At 36.6% G+C, this 23,882-nt stretch overlaps 1 protein-coding gene across 26 annotated transcripts in view; it reads left to right on the plus strand.

The window, feature by feature from the left end:
* Positions 1–23,882, plus strand: part of LMNTD1 (lamin tail domain containing 1) — a 490,983-nt gene that overhangs the window by 383,352 nt on the left and 83,749 nt on the right. For 11 of the 26 annotated variants that reach the window (XM_073877814.1, XM_073877809.1, XM_073877810.1 and 8 more), the window contains 3 exons: positions 8,115–8,233; positions 17,568–17,797; positions 20,435–20,630. In XM_073877814.1, the coding sequence (XP_073733915.1) occupies positions 8,115–8,233; positions 17,568–17,797; positions 20,435–20,630 (545 nt within the window). Of the gene's footprint in view, positions 1–7,844; positions 8,031–8,114; positions 8,234–17,567; positions 17,798–20,434; positions 20,631–23,882 lie in introns of those variants that run through there. The other 15 variants (XR_012373963.1, XR_012373962.1, XR_003209851.2 and 12 more) reach the window with 7 other exon arrangements.

Genomic DNA, 23,882 nt, shown 5'->3' on the forward strand with positions numbered 1-23,882 from the left:
AACAAACCAACATACACTCTTCCCTCGATGTAAACAATAAATAGTTACTCCCTGGAAATTTTGGTATATATTTAAAGTGTGCAAAATATTTTATATTTATATGTAATATGGAATTGGGCTTTACATTAGTTATACGCTATTTTTCAAAGTATGAATGTCTGGCAAATTATGTAGTATATGGGAAGATATATGGGAAAATTATTTGCCATATTTCAGAAAGCCTAACATTTCTGGCTCCTATCTGCTAAATGCCAGGAACACCCCACCAAATCGTTGTGACTACTATGACTTTCCCTTCACATTTACAAAATGCCCTCAATGGTTCACTCCATCCCCCACTGAAAACCATTGACTTAATTTGCTCAACTGAAAATGAGGAAATTGGTTTTAGTTGCATATACGCTATAATTTTAGGAAAAATCCTATATGGGGAATGACTGATAGAACATTCACAAATTAAACTTTTCAAAGTTTTTCTTAGTTGATGGAATTTTGTTTCTCCACACTATGTTGGAAAATGTGAATAAGCTCTCTGATAAAACAGATGAGATCATAATGACTTCATGGTAATATATATAGTTCAAATACAGAAAATTTCAACAGCTAGGATACCATCCAGACAGGTAGGGAAACTGGGATAGTGGCAAAAAATAAATCCATTTTTACTTATTTTCTAAGCATAAGTATAAATTTATAAATCTCTATGCTATGTTCACATAATTGGCCCACAATCCTAAAAGGAATTATGCTTCCTCTTTAAAATAGAGAAAACTGGGGCGCCTGGGTGGCTCACTCGTTAAGCATCTGCCTTCGGCTCAGGTCATGATCCCAGAGTCCTGGGATCGAGACCCGCATTGGGCTCCCTGCTCCATGGGAAGCCTGCTTCTCCCTCCCGCACTCCCCCTGCTTGTGTTCCCTCTCTCGCTGTGTCTCTCTCTGTCAAATAAATAAATAAAATCTTTTTAAAAAATTAAATAAATAAATAAATAAATAAATAAATAAAATAGAGAAAATTAATCAAATGTTTACTTTCCTCTAGCTTACTTCCTTCATTATGTAGTATACTTTTTGTCTTTTTTTACTCATTTTTAAAATTCAAATATAATTAATATGCAGTGTTATATTAGTTTACACTTAGTGTATAATATAGTAATTCAACAATTGTGTGCATTACTCAGCGCTCATGATAAGTGTACTCTTAATCCCCTTCCCCTGTTTTACCCATCCCCCCACCCACCTGCCCTCTGACAACTACCAGTTCGTTCTCCATATTTAAGAATCTGGGTTTTTTTGTTTGTTTGTTCTTTCTTTCATTCTTTCTTCATTTTGTTTCTTAAATTCCACATACAAGTGAAATTATATGGTACTTGTCTTTCTCTGACTTATTTCACTTAGCATTATATCCTCTAAATCCATTCATGTTGTTGTTGCAGATGGTAAGATTTCATTATTTTTTATGGCTGAGTAATATTCCATTATATATGTGTGTGTATGTATATACCCATTATATATATATATATATTTCATTATATATTATATACATCCATTATATATAATATACATCATATATTATATGTATTCCATTATATATTTATACACACACACTACCTCTTTTTTATCCATTTATATATTGATGGAACTTGGGTTGCGTCCATATCCTGGCTATTGTAAATAATGCTACAGTAAAGAGAGGGTGTGTATATCTTTTCAAATAAATGCTTTTGTTGTTGAGGGGTAAAAAGCCAGAGGTGGAATTACTGGATGATATGGTGATTCTCTTTTTAATTTTTTGAGGAACCTCCATCCTGTTTTCCAAGGTTGCTGCAACAATTTGCATTCTCACCAACAGTGCACAGGGTTCCTTTTTCTCTACATCCTTGTGAATATTTGTTGTTTCTTGTGTTTTTGATTTTAGACATTCTGACAAGTGTGAGGTGATATTTCATTGTGGTTTTGATTTGCATTTCCCTGATGAATAGTGATTTTGAGCATCTTTTCATGTGTCTGTCAGCCATCTGTATGTCTTCTTTGGAGAAATGTCTTCATGTCTTCTGCCCATTTTTAATTGGATTATTTGTGGTTTTTTTGGTGTTGAGTTGTATAAGTTGAAGGTTTGTATCATGAATGGATGAATGGATGTTGTACTTTGTCAAATGCTTTTTTCTGCATCTATTGAGATGATCATATGGTTTTTATCCTTTCTTTTTTTAATGTGATGTATCACATTGATTGATTTCTGAATATTGAAAAACTTGCATCCCTGAAATAAATTCCACTTGATGGTAATGAATAATTTCTTCAATATATTGTTAGATTCGGCTTGCTAAATATGTTGAGGATCTTTCCATCTATGTTCATCACAGACATTGGCCTGTAGTTTTTTTCTCTTCTGTAGTATCTTTATTTGGTTTTGTTATCAGGGTAATGCTGGCTTCATAGAATGAATTTGAAAGGTTTCCTTCCTCTTTTATTTTTTGGAATAGTTTGAAAAGAATAGTTATTAACTTTAAATATTTGGTAAAATTCACCTGTGAAGTCATCTGATCATGCACTTTTGTTTGTTGGGAGATTTTGATTCCTGATTTAATTTCATTGCTAGTTATTAGTCTGTTCAGATTTCCTATTTCTTCCTGATTCAGTTTTGGGAAGCTGTATGTTTCTAGGAATTTATCCATTTCTTCTAAGTCGTCCAAATTGTTGGCATATAATTTTTCATAATATTCTTTTATAATCCTTTGTAATTTCTGTGGTATTCATTTTATTTCTCCTCTTTCATTTCTGATTTTATTTGAGTCCTCCCTTTTTCTTTTTTTGATGAGTCTGGCTAAAGATTTATCTATTTTGTTGATCTTTGTAAAGAACAAGTTCCTGGTTTTATTGATCTATTCTTTTGTTTTCTTAGTCTCTATTTCATTTATTTCTACTCTAATCTTTATTATTTTCTTCCTTCTATTGGCTTTGAGCTTTGTTTGTCCTGTTTCTAGCTCATTTAGATGTAAGGTTAGGTTGTTTATTTGAGATTTTTCTTGTTTCCTGAGGTAGGCCTGTATTGCTATAGTTGTCCCTCTTAGAATAGCTTTTACTGCATCCCAAGATTTTGGACCACTGTGTTTTCATTTTCATTTGTCTCCATGTGTTTTTTATTTCATCTTTGATTTCTTGGTTGACCCATTCATTGTCTAGGACCATGTTGTTTACCCTCCATGTATTTGTGTTCTTCCAGATTTGTGTGTGTGTGTGTGTGTGTGTGTGTGTGTGTGTTAGATTTCTAGTTTCGTACCATAATCATCAGAAAAGATGCATGATACAATATCAATCTTTGAATTTTTTGAAATTTGCTTTGTGGCCCTACCTGTGGTCTGTTCTGGAGACTGTTTCATGTGCACTTGAAAAAAAATGTGTATTATGCTGTTTTTGGATGAAATGTTCTGAATATATCTGTTAGATCCATCTGGTTCAATGTGTCATTCAAAGCCACTCTTTCTTTGTTGATTTTTCCATCTGGGTGATATATCCATTGATGTAAGTGGGGTGTTAAAGTCCTTTACTATTATTGTATTACTAGGTTACTCTCTTTATGTCTGTTAATAGGTGCTTTATGTATCTGGGTGCTCCCATGTTGGGTACATAAATATTTATAATTGTTTTATCTTCTTGTTGGATTGTTCCCTTTCTTGTTAGGTAGTATCCTTCTTTGTCTCTTGTTATAGTCTTTGTTTTAAGATCTATTTTGTTCAATATAAGTATTCTTACCCCAGCTTTCTTTTCACTTGTTTGTTTTTGTTTGTTTATTTTTGTTTTTGTTTTCACTTCTATTTGAATGATAATTGTTTTTCCATCCCTGCACTTTCAGTTTGTATGCATCTTTAGGTTAGAAGTGAGTTGTGTATAGGCAGCATATAGATGGAGTTTGCTTTTTTATCTATTCAGTCATGCTATGTCTTGATGTGAGCATTTAGTCTATTTACATTCAAAGTAATTACTGATAGGTATATAGTTATTGTCATTTTGTTCCTTGCTTTATGGTTGTTTTTGTAGTTCACTCTTCCTTTCTTCTCTTGCTCTCTTCCTTTTTGGTTTGTTTGCTTTCTTTAGTGATATACTTGGATTCCTTTCTTTTCTTCTTTGCATATCTTTTACAGTTTTCTATCTGTGATTATCATTAGGTTGGTATATAATATCCTATGCATCTAGCAGTCTCTATTAGGATGATGGCTGCTTAAGTTTGAACCATTCTTAAAGTACTACATTTTTACTCTCTCCTCCCATATTTTATTTATATGATGTCATACTTTACATCCTTTTATTTTGTTTAGCCCTTGACTCATTTTTATAGATATGACTTTACTGTTTTTGTGGTTTAACTATACTGGCTTTATAAGTACTAATCTACTACTTTTATTATGTTCGCATGTACCTGTGAAATTTTTTCCTTTTATAATTTTCTTATTCTTTCCACTTGGCCATTTCTTTCCACTCAAAGAATTCCGTTTAACCTTTCTTATTTGTCTGATTTAGTGGTGATGACCTCCTTTAAATTTTGTTTGTCTAAGAAACTTTTCTTTCTCCTTCTATTCTGAATGATAGCATTGTGGGATAGAGTATTTTTGGTTGCAAGCTTTTTCCTTTTAGCACTTTGAATATATCATGCCACACCTCTGGCTTACAAAATTTCTGCTGAAAAATCAGCAGGTAGCTTTGTGGGGTTTCCCTTGTATGTAACTGTTTTCCTTTCTTTTGTTGCCTTTAAGATTCTTTCTTTGCCATTACTTTTTGCCATTGTGAATATTATGTGTCTCGGTGTGGACTTCCCTGGGTTGCGAGGGCTTTCTGTGCCTCCTAGATCTGGAGGTCTATTTCCTTCCCCAGATTAGGGAAGTTTTCAGCTGTCATTTCTTCAAATAAATTTTCTGCCTCCCTTTCTCTATTTTCTTTTTCTGGGATCCCTATAATGTGAATGTTACTATGCTTCATTATGTCCTTGATGTATTCTCATTTTTTATTAATACTTTTATCTTTTTGTTGTTCAGTTTCTTTGCTTTCCATTATTCTGTCTTCCAGCTCACTGATTCATTATTCTGCTTTCTCTGACCTACTACTGATTCCCTCCAGTGTATTTTTAATTTCAGCAGTTAAGCTCTACATCATTGATTGGTTCTTTTTTTATATTTTCTGTCTCTTTGTTGAAGGTCTCACTGAGATCCTCCAGTCTTTTCTCACATCCAATTAGTATCTTTATGACTATTACTTTGAATTCTTTATGAGGCATATTGCTCATTTCCAAATCATTTTGTTGTGATTTTGTCCTGATCTTTCCTTTGGGATATATTCCTCTGTCTCATTTGATCTAATTCTCTGTGTCTATGTATTCAGTATGTCAACTACATTTCCTGCTCTTAAAAGTAGTGGACTTATGAAGAAGAGATCCTGTTGTGCCCCATAGTGCAATGTCCCTTGTTCACCAGAACCTGGCACTTCAGAGATGTCTCCTGTGTTTGTTGCATGCACACTACCATTGTGGTTGAGCCGCATTTGCCTTCAGTCCAGTCAGCTGCACAGCCATCTTTCTTGGGGGCAGGGTTTGGTATCTCTGCTATTATGGGGCCAGTCTGGGGTGACTTTGGGCCTGTAGTTGGGTCAGACCAGATGCTTGCCCTCAGCCTATTTGCCAGAACTGTGGACACATCTACCTGCATTGTATCCTGAGTGGCTTTTTTTTTTTTTTTTTTTTTTGAGAATGAGACCTACTATCAGGCCAGAGGTCTGCCCCCAGTCTGTCTTTTTGGGTTGTAGTGACCACCCCCACCCCCCAATTACAGAGCTCTTTCTTTGTGCTGCTGCCTGTGAGGTTTTTGTTGGTGGGCAGAGCCAGCAGTCATATCAGATGTTTTCCCCCAGCCCACTTCTGGGGCTTCAGTGGAACTTGTGTTTGTGATTATCTTCCCCTCTCACCAGAGCAAGAGTCACTTTGGAGTGGTGCTGGCCACTGTCAGCGCTGCTTGAAGAATGAAACGCATCAGGCATAGCTTTGGAAGGATTGAGGCAGGTTGAATGGAACAGTCTTCAGGGGAATGTGGGGGGTAGAGCACACAGGTGTTAGCAAGGTAAGTGCCCATCTGCTTGCAAGATGAAACCTGGGCTAAGTAGCAAGTGTTTATGCTGTTTCCCCACAGATGTCTGGGTATCTAGGCTGGGGATAAATGGGGAGAATGGTGCCCACCAGCTCTTTTGTTCTTCGAAAAATTTCTTAAAGATTTCTGCCCCTCTAGCTGATGTTCTGAGATTAGTAAATAAATCGCCACTTTTCAAACTGCTGCTTGTATGCTGTATCTTGGCAGGGTTATTTTTGTGCTGTCTCTTTAAGGGTGGGGACTATTTCCTATCACCCTCTGGCCCTCCTGGAGCTGATCCCACTGATTTTTAAAAAGTTCCCAGTGTTAAACCCCAGTGATTGTAAATACTCACAAAGTTAAGCATCTCTAATTTTCAAAGCAAAATGTTACTGGGGACTCATCTTCCCAGTGTAGGTCCTACATGTCTGGGGTGCCTGGTGTAGGATCTCTTCCTCTCCCTCTTCTGTGCTTGTGGTGTCCCTCCAGTCTTTGTGGTTAGTCTCACAGGTTAGGTTTGTTCCCAACTGGGGCTCCATCCTTTCCATCATTTTCTGATCTGACCTCCTTTCTCTAACTGTAGAGAGTCTATTATGCCAGTCTTCAAGTCATTTTCTGGGTTAATTACACTGATGTGGCTGTTATCTAGGAGTATCTGTGTGACAAGATAGTTTAGGATCCTCTTATGCCACTATTTCACAGGGTCCCCAAGAAATCTTTTTCTTTTGACTTATTAAAACAGTTATTTTTTTCATTGTCCTTTGTATTTAAATAATGCTTATCATTCCATGATGGAAACCATTTTCTAATCTAGATTGAAAGATACTTTATCATTATTCCTTGAAGTAGGAACTGTTAATTCATAGAACCTAGCTGGTTCCTGGTACAGAATTGATGCTTATTTAAATATTTATTGAATGAAATTACTCATCCAATAATCATCATTGCTAATATATCTTATTACTGTGTATAGTGTTAATTTCATTCTTTTTTTTTAAAGATTTTATTTATTTATTTGAGAGAGAGAATGAGAGAGAGAGTGAGCACATGAGAGGGGGGAGGGTCAGAGGGAGAAGCAGACTCCCTGCTGAGCAGGGAGCCCGAGGCGGGACTCGATCCCAGGACTCCAGGATCATGACCTGAGCCGAAGGCAGTCGCTTAACCAACTGAGCCACTCAGGTGCCCTAGTGTTAATTTTATTCTTATACCATCATTATCATAAAACATTAAGTGTGAATCTTTTACTCAAGGTTAGAATCTGAACTAAGTGATTTCTTCTAAATCATACTGCTGGCATAAATAGTAGAGGAATGTAAATCTGCTGGCTTTGATTTCACTACTTCTACTAATAGGTTTCTTTCTGCCTGAAAAGTACACAAGTTTTCTGTTCTTGCTGCTTGGCCATTTCCATGTGTTCAAAGAGCATTTGTCAAAACAAAACAAACAAAAATCAAAAAACAATTAAAACATTGACTAATGCTCCAACTATTTACATACTAGCTTTGACCCTCATAAATCCAAAAGAGGTATTGAATATTTTGGTGGCAAAATTTGGTGAAAGTTATGGCTCTCCTAAAAGCAAGTTACCCTACTTAATGTCTGCAAACTACAAAGCAGGTGCAGCATCAACATAATTGCTCAGAGACTGGAACTTTGTAACCATGGAGACATTACCTCACAGTGTTCTAACAGGCAGTGTTGGCCAGATACGAAGGTTCTAGTCATAAAGGTAGCTGTGCTGGGTTGCTGCCCTTTCTCTTGAGCTGCTTCCAGTGAATGCCACACACCTTCACCTTGATTTGCATAATATGCTTAGCCAATACTAGTATTGGTTATGTCAGTACTTACATATTCACTTTAGAAACCTGGTTCTGGCACCAGCTTGGGAAAGAAATTATTAAATCTGGCAGATGCTTTGAGGTAGACAGTTGAGGTCATTTGAAAAGAAAATCTACCTTGAACTTCAGCTGTATTTATGACTAGTATCATGATTTGTTTCCCCAGGAAAGTAAAGAGACTTTTCTTCTAGCCAAGACGAAAGGCATGCAGGCCAGTCAGGAAACTCCAGTGGCCCTGCAGAGTGAACTCCATGAGCAGGAAGATAAAATGGAGAACCAAGCACAGTAAGAATGGCACAAATGAGAGAAGGATGAGATTTGGAGGATAATGATGGAGTACTTGACCTCTTGTTTCAAAACATCTTATGAAGTAGTTGTAACTAGAATTGATTCCACACTTTTTCTAAAATTAATTAATTATAACATAACTATTTCCTCAAACACTATTTTATAAGGTTCAGTACTTGAGTAATACAAAACTTCACATGGACAGATCTCTATCATACAAGACATGGTTGAGATTCCAGAACTTATATCTAACATGTTAAGGCAGTTGGCAGATAATTTCTTTAGAACTCCTTTACTAACCTTTGGGACAAAGAATTAATAGAGAATTTTGGTTTTGGAAATGCCTGTGAAGATGTTAAATAAAAACTACAACTCCCTTCCCACCACCAAAAAAAAAAAACAAAAAACTACAAGTCCTTATTTTACTACTACTATAAATCATTCTATCAATAAAAGTATTAGCATGGGTTTTCCAGTGTTTTTTAAAAAATGACCTCTAGTATTGAATATACCTAATATAAAGCTAGTGTTATTTTGTACCTACATGTCGTGTGTTTACTGATCAGTTCAAGTTCATCTTTTAAAAATTTGTTCTTAGAGGTCATCTGAGAAATGATTGTTGTCAGAATTACCAGTGTAGCATCTCCTAAAATAACACTGAATTGTGGGAATTGAACTTTTTTAAGATTTTATTTATTTATTTGACAGAGAGATCACAAGTAGGCAGGCAGGAGGGCAGAGGGAGAGGGAGATGGAGAAGCAGGCTCCCTGCTCAGCAGGGAGCCTGATGTGGGGCTCGATCCCAGGACGCTGGGATCATGACTTGAGCCGAAGGCAAATGTTTAACTGACTGAGCCACCCAGGTGCCCAGAATTGAACTTTTTTAACTACCTCTGGTGTAGTGCTAATCAGTTACAGAGGGAACAAAATACCAAGAAGGGACTTGGAAAATTCCATATGATAAAGGGCAAGCTAACTAAGCACTAGGCCAAGTCTCTAATCTTCCAAAAGGACTCTAACAAGATGGTGAGTGCAGGATTTAGACAATGGGCTACATCACATATGCCTCTTGTGAAATGTCTCAGCTCTTTCAAAGGTGTGTGCAGCCATTAGAAATATCTTATTCAACCACAAAAATAAGAACACTTTGTGGCCCTAGGCCAGGTTTCTTTAATCACAACATTTGTAGAGGCTTACTAGGAATCTTCTGTGGAATTAAATTATTTGGAAATGCTATTGTTTTACTGGGGAAGAAAAAACTTTGGAGCTTTTAAAATGAACATGCTGAAAAGATACAGCCAGTTTGTAATGAAACCCAGATGTAAGGAACTTTGAAAAGAAAAGTACTTTTCCTGCTTATGTTAACCAGCGTCAGACAGAAATTGTGTCATATGATCTTGTCTCAGGTTGGACAGGGATGAAATATTGTAATTTGACAATCTACCTCTTAGTCTCCTTCCCACAAACCACCACATCCTACTCAAGAGTATATTTTCATGGATTAGAGCTTTTCTGACAAAGATGAGTGCTTGGGGTGTCAGCGGAATGGCAAATGCTCAAGCTTAATATGCAGTGGCCTAAGAGTACAATTTTCAAAGCCAAAGCCATTTACTAAAAAAAAAAAAAAAAAAATTGCCTGAGCTGTCTGTGCCCTCTGAGAGGTACATTTAGAGAAGTCTGGTTTTGAGTACAAAACCCTCCGGATATAATATTTCTGATGAAGGAATTTACAAATTGTATAATAAAATTATTATGACTACCTCTTAATAAATAAAGAGATTAAGACTGACATCACTTTGGCACATTAGGAAACTTCAGGCCCTTTCCCTTATAGAAACATTTGGAAAACAAAAATGAAACAAACAAAAAACAGACTTGCTAAAATATCGTTACAGTAACTCTGTAAAATAAAGAATCAAAATAGAGAAAATCTGTGGAGGCAAAATTCTTAGCTCTTGACTTACAGAGGATATATAAGTGGTCCCCAGTAAGGGAGTGCATGAACGGGATATTTATCCAGTTTTTCAAAAAGCCAAAGGATTTTGGACCCCAGGACTTTGTTCACAATTCAAGTATTAAACACACACACATACATACACATACACACAGATTGCTTTGAGGTAACTTAGTCTCAATGTGACTCATAAAATGAAGTTGTCATAAATCTTTTCATGAGCCATGCCATGGGACTATTGTTTTACTTGTAAAATAATTGTGTTGTAGTTTAGAGGCTTTGTTTAAATGCACACTAGTTAACAAATGTTTTTATACTTAAAAAAAAAAGAAAAGCCTGTGTTCATAATAAGATTTAATTATAAAAATAATACCTGGAAATTAAGTCTGTTTTCTTCCTTTTCTGTATTCTCCTCAACATACATACACACACGTGCACACACACATACACACATGTACACACATATACACATGTATACTGTATTCAAAGTAATTAATTTTCAGAATATATTTGAAAGTAGACAACGCTAGAATTTTTATAAATATAGGAAAATTAGTTAAGCAGTAGGAATTAAAGGAACAAAGTTTACTAAATAATAATATTAAACAGGAATTATATTATATATTATACTTTTTTTAGTTAATGGAAAGGGAAATATGATATAATAAGTAATAAAAGTGGGATATAAGTGGTTTCTAGAGTCTCAATTTTGAGTAAAAAAAAATACATTAAAAGTCCTGGAATGGGGGCGCCTGGGTGGCTCAGTCGTTAAGCATCTGCCTTCAGCTCAGGTCATGGTCCCAGGGTCCTGGGATCGAGCCCCACATCAGGCTCCATGCTCAGCGGGAAGCCTGCTTCTCCCTCTCCCACTCCCCCTGCTCGTGTTCCCTCTCTTGCTGTCTCTCTCTGTGTAAAATAAATAAATTAAAAAAAAAAAAGTCCTGGAATGGAGTGGAAGAGGCAAGATGGTGGAGGAGTTGGGAACCCTATTTCAACCAGTCCCCTGAATTTAGCTGTATATCTACCAAACTATTCTGAACACCCACGAAATCAGCCTGAGATGTAAAAATATATATCTGGATCTCTACAAGCAGAAAATCTCTGCCGTTTGCAAGGTATGGAGGGTGGAGTCGTGAATCTGTGGATGATATCGGAAGATATACAGAAGAGGGAGGGAGCCACCATAAGCTGGCACCTGCGCAAAAGCATCCCACACTGGGAACCAGGCACAAACTCACAGAGCGGTAGCATCTGGGAAAGGGCTTTAGAGCAGGAACTGTGGGTGCATGCACACGAACCCAGTACTGCTCACAGTTTTATAAGCACAAAGGGCAGAGACATGCCCCGGCCCTGGGGTCGACCTCTGGGAGAGTTGCTGTGGGCGCACACAACTACAGGAGGCTGCGGTTTTTAGCAGTGCATACAGAAGCGGAGACTATGTGTCCTGTAGGACTCAGTGAAGAGCAGACTGCGATCTCTCTGTTCTTGGACAGAGGTTTGGGAGTGGCTATTTTTGCTCTAACTCTTGGAAGAGACATGGAAAGCCACCAGAGAACAAAAGCTCAAAAAACTGTTTTCCACTGAGCCCACCCCCTGGACAGGGGCATGGCATCTCTGCCCAAGCAGGATTGTCTGAGTAACAGGGTGGCTGGTCCCTCCCCCAGAAGACAGGCTGGAAGAACAAGAGGATGACAACCCGAGGGTCCCCATAAAATGGGTGCATTTTGCTTGGGTCATGGTTAATACTTTGGATTCTGTACATTCCCTCAACCACCCCTCAACAGAATGACTAGGAGAAGGAGCCCGCAACAAAGAAAAGAATCAGAGACTATGGCCTCTTCCGTAGACCTACTGGATACAAATATAAGTAAGATGTCAGAGATAGACTTCAGAGTAGCAACTATGAAGTCGATATCTAGGCTTGAGAAAAATATTAGCACCAAAATATAGAATCTCTAAGGGCCAAAATGAGATCAATCAGGCCAAACTTAAAACTGCTATGAATGAGATACAGTCTAAACTGGATACCCTGACAGCCAAGGTAAATGAGGCAGAAGAATGAATTAGTGAGCTAGAAAATAAGATGATAGAAAGGAAGGAAGCCAAGTTGGCCTGAGAAAAACAACTAGAAGCCCATGAGAACAGACTTAGAAAGATCAATGATGCCATGAAATGTTCCAATGTCAGAATTATTGGGATCCCTGACGGGGTAGAGAGAGAGAGGACTAGAAGGTATATTTGAGCAAATCATAGCTGAGAACTTCCATACCTGGGGAAGGAAACAAGCATTCATGTCCAAGAGGCAGAGGACCCCTCCCGAGATCAATAAGAACAGACCAGTGCCCCGGCATATAATAGTAAAATTTGCAAATCTTAGAGCCAAGGAAGCTATCCTGAGAGCAGCTAGGGGGAAGAGATTTCTTATATATGGAGGGAAGAACATCAGAATAATGTCAGACCTCTCCACAGAGACCTGGAAAGCCAGGAAGGGCTGGCAAGACATAGTCAGGGTACTAAATGAGAACATGCAGCCAAGGATACTTTATCCAGCAAGGCTATCACTCAGGATGGTTGGGGAGACAGGGAGCTTCCAGGAGCAGCAGAAACTGAAATAATATGTGACCACCAAGCCAGCCCTGTAAGAAATATTAAGGGGGATTCTATAAATGAAAAAAGACACCAAGAATAATATAGACCAGAAATTTACAGAGACATTCTATGGAAACAGGGACTTCACAGGCAAAATGATGGCACTAAAATCATCTTAAAATAGGCACTCTCAGTGTGAATGGCCTAAATGCTCCCATGAAACGGCACTGGGTTGTAGATTGGATAAAATACATGACGCATCCATATGCTGTCTACAAGACACTCATTTTGAGCCTAAAGATACCACCAGATGAAAAGTGAGGGGATGGAGAACCACTTATCATGCCAACAGACCTCAGAAAGCTGGGGTAGCAATTCTCATATCAGACAAATTAAATTTTAAGCTAAAGACTGTAGTAAGAGATGTAAAGGGACACTATATCATACTTAAAGGGTTTATCCAACAAGAAGATCGAACAATTGTAAATATCTATGCCCCCAATATGGGAGCAGCCAACTACATAAGCCAACTGTTAACCAAAATAAAGAATCATATTGTTGATAATACTTTAATAGTAGGAGACCTCAACACTCCACTCTCAGCAATGGACAGATCATCTAAGCAGAAGATCAACAAAGAAACAAGAGCTCTGAATGACACATTGGACCAGATGGAATTCATAGATATATACAGAACATTCCACCCTAAAACAACAGAATACTCATTCATCTCGAATGTGCACAGAACTTTCTCCAGACCCACATACTGGGTCACAAATCAGGTCTCAACTGATACCAAAAGATTGAGATTATTCCCTGCATACTTTCAGACCACACTGCTGTGAAACTGGAACTCAATCACAAGAAAAAAATTGGAAGGAATTCAAGAATGTTTGGGTCAACCAGGAAATTAAAGAAGAACTTAGACAATTCATGGAAACCAATGAAAATGAAAACACACTGGTCCAAAACCAATGGGAGACTGCAAAGGCAGTCCTGAGGGGGAAATACATAGCCATCCAAGCTTCACTCAAAAAAGTAGAAAAATCCCGAATGCACAAGTTAACCTTACACCTAAAGTAACTGGAGAAAGAACAGCAAAAAAACAAACAAACAAACTCTAACCCAAGCAGGAGAAGAGAAATAATAAAGAATAAAGCAGTAATCAATGAAATAGAAACCAGAAAAACAGTAGAGCAGATCAATGGAACTAGTAGCAGGTTCTTTGAAAGAATTAGTAAGATCAATAAACCTCTGGCCAGACTTATCCAAAAGAAAAGAGAAAGGACCCAAATTAATAAAATTATGAATGAAAGGGGAGAGATCACAAATGACACCAATGAAATAGAAACAATTATTAGAAATTATTATCATCAACTATATGCCAACAAATTAAGCAACCTGGAAGAAATGGATGCCTTCCTGGAAACTTACAAACTACCAAGACTGAAACAGGAAGAAATTGACAATCTGAATAGACCAATAACCAGTAACAAAATTGAAGCAGTAATCAAAAACCTCCCAAAAAACAAGAGTCCAGGTCCAGATACCTTCCCAGGGGAAATCTACCAAACATTTAAAGAAATAGTACCTATTCTACTGAAGCTGTTTCAAAAAAGAGAAACAGAAGGAAAACTTCCAAACTCATTCTATGATCCAGCATTACCTTGATCCCAAAACCAGGCAAAGACCCCATCAAAAAGAAGAATTACAGACCAATATCCCTGATGAATATGGTTGCCAAAATACTCAATAAGATCCTAGCCATAGGATCCAACTGTACATTAAAAGGATTATCCATCATGACCAGATGGAATTTATTCCTGGGATGCAAGGGTGGTTCAACATTTACCAATCAATCAATGTGATAGAGCACATTAATAAAAGAAAAGACAAGAACCATATGATTCTTATCAATTGATGCAGAAAAAGCACTTGACAAAATACAGCATCCTTTCCCGATTAAAACTAAACCTCTTCAGAGTGTAGGGATAGAGGGAACATTCCTCAATTTCATAAAAACCATCTATGAAAAGCCCACAGAGAATATCAGTCTCAATGGGGAAAGGCTGAGAGCTTTTCCCTTAAGATCAGGAACACAACAGGGATGTCCACTCTCACCATTATTGTTCAATGTAGTACTAGAAGTACTAGCCTCAGCAATCAGACAACAAAAAGAAATAAAAGGGATTCAAATTGGCAAAGAAGTCAAACTCTCTCTCTTCACAGATGACATGATACTTTTTGTGGAAAACCCAAAAGACTCCACCCCAAAGTTACTAGAACTCATAGAGCAATTCAGTACTGTGGCAGGATAGAAAATCAATGCACAGAAATCCGTTGCTTTTCTATACACTAACAATGTGACTGTAGAAAAAGAAATTAGGGAATCAATTCCATTTACAATAGCACCAAAAACCATAAGATACCTAGGAATAAACCTAACCAAAGAGGTAAATGATCTATACTCTAGAAACTACAGAACATTTATGAAAGAAATTGAGGAAGACGCAAAGAGATGGAAAAGCATTCCATGGTCATGGATTGGAAGAATAAACATTGTTAAAATGTCTATGCTGCCAGAGCAATCAACACTTTCAATGCCATTCCTATTAAAATACCATTGGCATTTTTCAAAGAGCTGGAACAAGCCTTCCTAAAATTTGTGTGGAACCAGAAAATACTCCAAATAGTCAAGGAAGTGTTGAAAAAGAAAACCAAAGCTGGGGCATCACAATGGCTGACTTCAAGCTATATTACAAAGCTGTGATCATCAAGACAGCATGGTACTGGCACAAAAACAGACACATAGATCAATGAAACAGAATAGAGAGCCCAGAAATGGACCCTCAACTCTGTGATCAACTAATCTTCAACAAAGCAGGAAAAAATATCCAATGGAAAAAAGAATCTCTTCAGTAAATGGTGCTGGGAAAATTAGACAGCCACATGCAGAAGACTGAAACTGGACCATTCCCTTACATCATACACAAAGATAAACTCAAAATGAAAGACCCCAATGTGAGACAGGAATCCATCAAAATCCTAGGGAAGAACATAGGCAGTAACCTCTTCGACCTTGGCCACAGCAACTTCTTTCATGACATGTCTCCAAAGACAAGGGAAACAAAAGCAGAAATGAACTTTTGGTACTTCATCAAGAAAAAAACTTCTGCGTGGCAAAGGAAACAGTCAACAAAACTAACAGGCTATCCACAGAATAGGAGAAGATATTTGCAAATTCTTATCAGATAAAGGGCTGGTATCCAAGATCTATAAAGAATGTATCAAACTCAACACCCAAAAAACAAATCAGTCAAAAAATGGGCAGAAGACATGAACAGACACTTCTCAAAAGAAGACATACAAATGGCTAACAGACACATGAAAAAATGTTTGACATCATTAGCCATCAGGGAAATTCAAATCAAAACCACACTGAGATACCACCTCACACCAGTTAGAATGGCAAAAATTAACAAGGCAGGAAACATGAATGTTGGTGAGAATATGGAGAAAGGGAACCCTCCTACACTGTTGGTGGGAATGCAAGCTGGTGCGACCACTCTGGAAAACATTATGGAGGTTCCTCAAGAAGTTAAAAATAGAGCTACCCTATGACCTAGCAATTGCGCTACTGGGTATTTATCCCAAAGATACAGATGTAGTGAAAAGAAGGGGCACCTGCATCCCAATGTTCATAGCAGCAATGTCCACAACAGCCAAACTATGGAAGAAACCAAGGTGTCCTTCAACACATGAATGGATAAAGAAGATGTGGTTCATATATACAATTGAATATTACTCAGCCATCAGAAAAGATGAATACCCACCATTTGCATGGAACTGGAGGAGATTATTCTAAGTGAAATAAGTCAAGCAGAAAAGGTCAATTATCGTATGGTTTCACTTATTTGTGGAACATAAGGAATAGCATGGAGGACATTATGGGAAGGAAGGGAAAACTGAAGGGAGGTGGAAATAAGAGGGAGGGGGATGAACCATGAGAGACTATGGACTCTGAGAAACAATCTGAGGGCTTAAGAGGAGAGGGGGGTGGGGGTATGGAGTAACAGGGTGATGGGTATTAAGGAGGGCATGTGTTGTAATGAGCACTGGGTGTTAGACACAGATAATGAATCATTGAACACTACATCAAAAACTAGTGATGTACTGTATGGTGACTAACATAACATGATAAAAAAAAAAAAGGCTGGAATGAAATGATTGGTAGCATTTTGGTGATTTTTTGGTAAAATTTTTGGTTGTTAGCATTTTGGTGATTTTTGTCTTCTTTCTACTTTTGCACTTTTCAAAATCATCTACAGTAGCAACTGACTAATTTTTATTTTTTTATTTTTTTAGTAAAGATTTTATTTATTTCCTTCAGAGACAGAGAGAGCACAAGAGAGCACAGAGGGAAAAGGAGCACAGATGGAGAAGGAGAAGCAGACTCACCACTGAGCGGGGTGCCTGATGCAGGACTCAATTCCAGGACCCCAAGATCATGACCTGAGCTGAAGGCAGATGCTTAACCAGCTGAGCCACCCAGGCACTCCCAATTGACTGATTTTTAGATAAAAGAGTAGATAAAAGCATTTCTTAACACTCAAACATCCTATTTAGATTGTTAAAACTACAACTATAAGATGTCCTTATGCTTATGTAGATGCATATTACCTTTGAAAAGCAGAACTCTGGGTAATAATCATAGTTCATGATTCTTATGTTCATATCTATTCATTCTGACTTTCTCACTTTGCTTATTATACTAATTTTTGTACACAGAAGAAAAGACACCCAAGACAGTCTCCCAATGACACAGCGATCTTTAGTACATTTTTTTTCGACAACGAATTCAGATATTACCCTGCCATTGTCATGGTCATTATCCTATGAAGTGCCTCTTGATTACAATCTGTCTAGCCCACAATTTAGTGGAATAACTATATCAACAATTGGGCAGAAGACTCCTAAAACTACAGGAGTGGGCCTTTCCAGATTGGAAAACAGCTTGGGTAAGCAAAACATGTACCAAATTTTTTGAGACTATTTTTAAAGCATGTAGTTCAATAGCTTCTTTATATGCCTGGACGTCAGAATGTCTTCTGATAACACAGATTTCTTAATGTCATATGCAGAGTAACTTGATTATGCTCACCATTGATCCTAACACTGAGTCATATTCAGGTCATATAAATGTATGTGGCCAAATGTATCATCCCTGTGATTAAAATATCTTGAATTGTCATAATGGTTCAATGGTTGATGCTTGGATGCTCTAGAATTGCTAGATAAAAATTATAATGTATAGCATTAACTCCCTTTCCTCTGAACACTACCAGAAAGATTAAGCAATGTCTTGTGCATTTGTGCCATTAGGAGACATGCTTAAGTAAGGAAAAGACAGACATATAACAGAAGCAAAATAAATGGTAAGAAAATGGTGGAAAGATAGGAGAACAATAATGAATTTGGAGGAGAAGAAAATGAAAACAGTACTACAATAGGAAAAAGTCGGGTTTTGACAGTTGCCAACAGTGTAAGCAATGCACTCAGCAATATCCACAGTGTGTTCCTCATGATGTTAGGGAACTTTAAAGGTATGTTATCATGGTTTACTGAAAAAATCATGGTCTTGGAAACAGAGAACTTAGGTCTAAAGGATATTTCTACCTACACTGTGAGATAATAGGTTAGGTATCCCTGAGTTCCATTACCCACAAGTGCAAAATAGGGATTAAAATATCAACTTCACAGGGCTGGCCTAAGGATTAAATAAAATACTTATGAAAATCACCTAGCATATAGTAAGTGCTTAATAAAAAATTAGTCATGAATATGAATATATCTGTAAGCACCTCCTCATTGAATAGGCTAGATTGGGGATCTGTATTTCAATTACCAGTCAACAAGTTTCAAAACTGGTAGCATAAACACACCCATGACTACTTGATGTCTCTATTTTCCTCTATTATTCTGTGGATATTTAAGCCTGGCTGCTACTTGTCTATATTTCATTTTGTTTCTGGCATTTTCCTAAGCTTGTGACACAGTGTTATGTAGGATTTTGATCTGCCATTATTCCCTATGCTTCATTGTTTGTATGCCTATAATGCACTTTTTAAAGAAGCCTCCTAAGATCACACTGACCTTTAGCAATGACCAAAATCCATATACTCAAAAGTGAAAATACCAACTTCACATCCAGGGAGGGAATATTTTTCCTTCTTTATCCCTGTATCATCATGGTATATATTCTATATTTGGATTAAACTGTGCAAGCTCTTAGGGGAAAAACAAAATATAGTAGTTTCCCCTTGCAAGATGAGAGTTGAGCTGGGGTGTGTAGTCTTCTTCAGTTGCCGTAGATTCAGGTTCTGTAGATAAATGCCTGGTCCACTGAAACTTGTTGCATTTGGTTCCGTTCCATCTGTTCCTCTAGGTGAAATAACAACTAGGACTAAAATTAGTCTGTCTTCTTCCTTTTTATAGTATAAAGGTTTTCATCCCAGATGAGCCATTAAAAAGAATACTATATAATCTCTTTCCCCAAAGGAACTCAAGGATTAAGTAAATACTCAAGTGACTGGGAATGAACTAATTTAATTCCAAACATTTCTTTAATCCTCTTTAGAAACTATGTGTTTATTCTTTTTCATCTTTCACCTTGCTTTGGTTTTGTTAAGGATACAAGAATATAAAGCATACTCTAGATTGTCTCAGTCCTTTGATGATTTTGGACACAGTGTCACATCAACCAAAGCCCCTGAACTACAATAATTGCTATCACTTACTAAATACCTGTTAAAAACTAGACACTACACTGGAAAGTTATCTACATTTTCTTCAATCTTCACATTGCCTTATTCTATGTTCAGGAAAATGGAGAATTAGTTGTCTTACTAAGTGGCAGAGCTGGGATACAATTGCAGGTCTGTCTAAATCCAAGACACAGTGTTCTATCCACTTCACTATTGTCTCTCTCTGTAGTGTTACTCACTCTTTGCAGACACATCATTAGATTTACCCAGCCTGCTTCTTTCCATGCAAAATTATAAAAACTGTTCTGTATTTAAATCTTAGTAGTGATAATTTTAAAAGAACAACTTTCCAAGAGGATACTAGAGTCTGATTAAGCATTACTCTATCTTTCTAATAAACTATTTTAGTTGAATAGAGGAAATTTAAGTCTTTACCTGGCAAAATTACTAATTATTGGTAGGAAGGGTTCATTTGAGGCTTTAATTTAGGGGTAGTAATTTGGGGAGGATGGCTAATATGAAATCAAGTTGTATTTATATATAACATATCCAAATTTGAGAAACTCAGATGTTTACCTCCTTGAAAACTTATGATGCTTCTACTACAACTGAATAATCAGTTAAATAAAAGTCATTATGCTAATGGTATTATTGATATTTTAAAATAACTGACATAATCTCTAGGAATTGTGTGTCACAAAAATAATCACTACTTACTTCATAGACTTTGGTTTATAGCTTTTAATTATCCTCATTGAGTTTGAAAGTGACAGTAAAATGTATAAAGAATATAATTTTGTAGAAGCAAAAAATAGAGATAGTGGCTTTGTGTTCTTTAATGTCCTTTTATTTACTACTTTTTGTTGCTTTCCTCTTTGGTTTCTTTGAAAGGAGTCAACAGCTCCATAATGACAAAGAGACAGGCTCTGCTCCTTGCTGCTGAGACACCAGTAACTGGGGAAGGAGAAGATTATTTCCTATCTTTGTTTGGTGATTCAAAGAAACTTCTTCCACATTCATTCCATGCTGAGAAAGCCTGGAAACACTTTTCTATGATTCTTGAAGAAGTGGGCCAATCTAGATCCAGGTACCTATTCTATTTTAACTATTTAATATCTTCTATTGGAATAGGAGCTACTTTACTTCAGTAGGTAATAAAGTTCTAATCTGATATTACATCCATGATTTCATCTAAAACCCTAAGCAGTTTATTGAAATATTACTGTTTCATGTTCTGCAGAATGATAAGAAACCACTGTAATTTTCTAGGGAACCAAACAAAGGATGCTGATTTTTCAAAGATGCAGGTGAAAACATCACTACATAATCCCTACAAATAAAGTCAACTCTATTTTTTTATCATTGGCAAATCATTCAGATGGATGTAGTGTCTTTTTTCTCTTCTACTAGGCACTTGAGTTCAAGACAGAAAGAAAAACATAGACTTACTCATTGATCCATTTTTATAGTTGTTGGTATCTATGGCAAAAAGAATTGATCAGGAAGAAAGTTGATATTAGAGCTAAAATAAAAGAGCTGACTTATCTACATTTACTTAACCCTGCTTTTCTTGTCGCTTTAACAACAGATTGAATTGTGAATTATTAGAAATAAACACATGTCCCCAGAGGGTGTGAGAGGGATAAGAGAAGTTATTAGCTAGGTTTGAAGTTCAGACATAAAGGAAACTGTTTTCCCCTTAGGTCAGATTTCCTAAAATCAACCACTATTACCATTCAACTGTAGTGAATAAAGTGTTCTCTCAACCATCTAAAAACACTTCATCAAATTATTCATTCAACATCTATCTAACATGTTAAGAATGATGACTTATTTGAAGCAAAAATTCAAAGAAAAAAAAAGACTTGTGAATATGGTTTTAAGAACTTTTACTCAGATCAGGAAACGCCTGCCGGTATAAAGATTGAAAGAGGCAAATAAAGTATCAAGGCATATAGAGAATTTTCTCCCAGCAGAGGATGATCTGGGAAGATTTTGTGAAGGAGTTGTTAATTAGAATTATCTTAGAAAGATACATAAATTTTGTTTCCTGAGGGTTGCTGGAGTGGTGGGGGTTGGGAGGGATGGGGTGGCTGGGTGATAGTCATTGGGGAGGGTATGTGCTATGGTGAGCGCTGTGCATTGTATAAGACTTGACTCACAGACCTGTATCTCTGAAACAAATAATACATTATATGTTAAAAAAAAAAAGAAGAAGATAGTAGGAAGGGAAAAATGAAGGGGGGGAAATCGGAGGAGGACACAAACCATGAGAGACTATGGACTCTGAGAAACAAACTGAGGGTTCTAGAGGGGAGAGGGAGGGGGGATGGGTTAGCCTGGTGATGGGTATTAAAGAGGGCACATACTGTATGGAGCACTGGGTGATATATGCAAACAATGAATCATGGAACACTACATCAAAAACTAATGATGTAATGTATGGTGATTAACATAACATAAAAAAAAGATACATAAATTTTGGATATGCAAATTTGGAGTCTGTGAGAACATTCTAGGGCACTACTTCTCAATCCTACCTACACAATTGAATCAGTTGAGAAGTTTTTAATGTCCTGACCCTATCCTAGACTCTTTGAGTCAGAATTTCTAGTGGTAGAATTGACCATCGTAATTTTTTAAAATCCCATGGAAATTCTAATGCATAGTCAAAGTTGAGAACCACCAGCCTAGAACGAAGGAGCAGCATAAACAAAGTGAAGGAGGCAGAAAATGCTAGGACCAGGTAGGTATAAGGCATTTTATAGCATTGCCCCACTGAACAGCACATCAATTGGTGTAACAGGGTTGTAGGGGCCAGGGTTGGGGAATGATCACAGTGAGCCTTGAACACCAGGATGAGGAATTTGATTTTCACAATAGGAAATGGGAAACAATGGGAAAGTTTCAAACAAAGGAGTAACAGGATCATGATTCTGAATGTTTAATTGTGGCAATGAATATGAATGAATATTGGATTTTTGTCAAATGCTTTTTATGTATCTACTGAGATGATCATATGGTTATTCTTTCTCAATGTTGAAGCAACCCTACACACTTAAACTCCTTTGATCATAATGTTTATTCTTTTAATATATTATTGAATTTTATTGGCTAAGATTTTGTTTCAAATCTTTACACCTGTGTTTGTGAAGAGTGTTGATCTGTAGTTTTCTTCTCCTGTAATGTCTTTTGTCTGCTTTGGAATCAGGGTAAAGCTTGCCTCATAGGATGAGTTGGGATATATTCCCTCCTCTTTCATTTTCTAGCTGAGTTTGTATAGAAGTAACTTTTTTCTTAAATATTTTATAGAATTCATCAGTGAAGCATTCTGGGCCTGCAATTTCTTTGTGGGAAGGTTTTTACCTACAAATTCTAGAAAATAGATATCAGGATATTCCAGTTATCTATTTCTTCTTGGATAGTTTGTGTCTTTCACACAATTTGTCCATTCCATCTAAGTTGTCAGATTGTCATAAACTTGTTCATAATATTCCCTTATTATCTTTTTAGTATCTGTAAAATCTGTAGTGATGTCACATTTCTTATTGCTGATACTGGTCAGATGTGTCTTCTTTCTGTTTCCTGATCAATCTTGCCTAAGAGTCATCAGCTTTATTGAGCCTCTCAAACAACCAGTGTTTGGTTTCATTGGTTTTCTGTGGTTTTTGTTTTGTTTTTTTATTTTACTGATTTCCATTCTGATATGTATTTACTTTCTTCTGCCTACTTTAGGTTTAATTTCCTTTTCTTTTTCTGGTTTCTCAAGATGGAGTCTGAGATCATTGATTTGATACCCCTTTCTCTTCTAATATAAGCATTTAGTAAATTTTCCCCTAAGTACATCTTTAGTGACATCCCACAAATTTGATATGTTGGATTTTCATTCACTTCAAAATATTCCCTAATTTCCACTTAATTTCTTTGATCTTTGTGTCATAAGAAGTTGACATAAGAAATATTGACAAATTTGCCAGTTCCAGTGATTTTACAGATATGTTTTTGTTATCAATTTCTAATTCTATAGTGGTCAAAGAACATACTTTGTATGAATGACTTGGGTCCTTTTAAATGTGTTGAGACTTGTTTTATAATCAGGATATCATCTATCCTGGTAAAAGTTCTGAGTGTACTTACAAAGAATTTATATTCTGATATTGTTAAGTAGAGTATTTTATAAATGTCAGTCAGGTCTTGATGGCATTAAGTTACTGTCTTTTTGCTGATTTTATGTCTACTTGTTCTATCAGTTTTTGAGAAAGAGATGTTAAAATCAACTATAATTGTGGATTTGTTGATTTTGCCTTGCAGTTCTATCAGTTTTTGTTTTATGTACTTT

Source organism: Callorhinus ursinus, unplaced genomic scaffold (assembly GCF_003265705.2).
Source record: "Callorhinus ursinus isolate GAN/ISIS: 27379988/994484 unplaced genomic scaffold, GSC_fseal_2.0 scaffold27, whole genome shotgun sequence".
NCBI classification, from domain to species: Eukaryota; Metazoa; Chordata; class Mammalia; order Carnivora; family Otariidae; genus Callorhinus; species Callorhinus ursinus.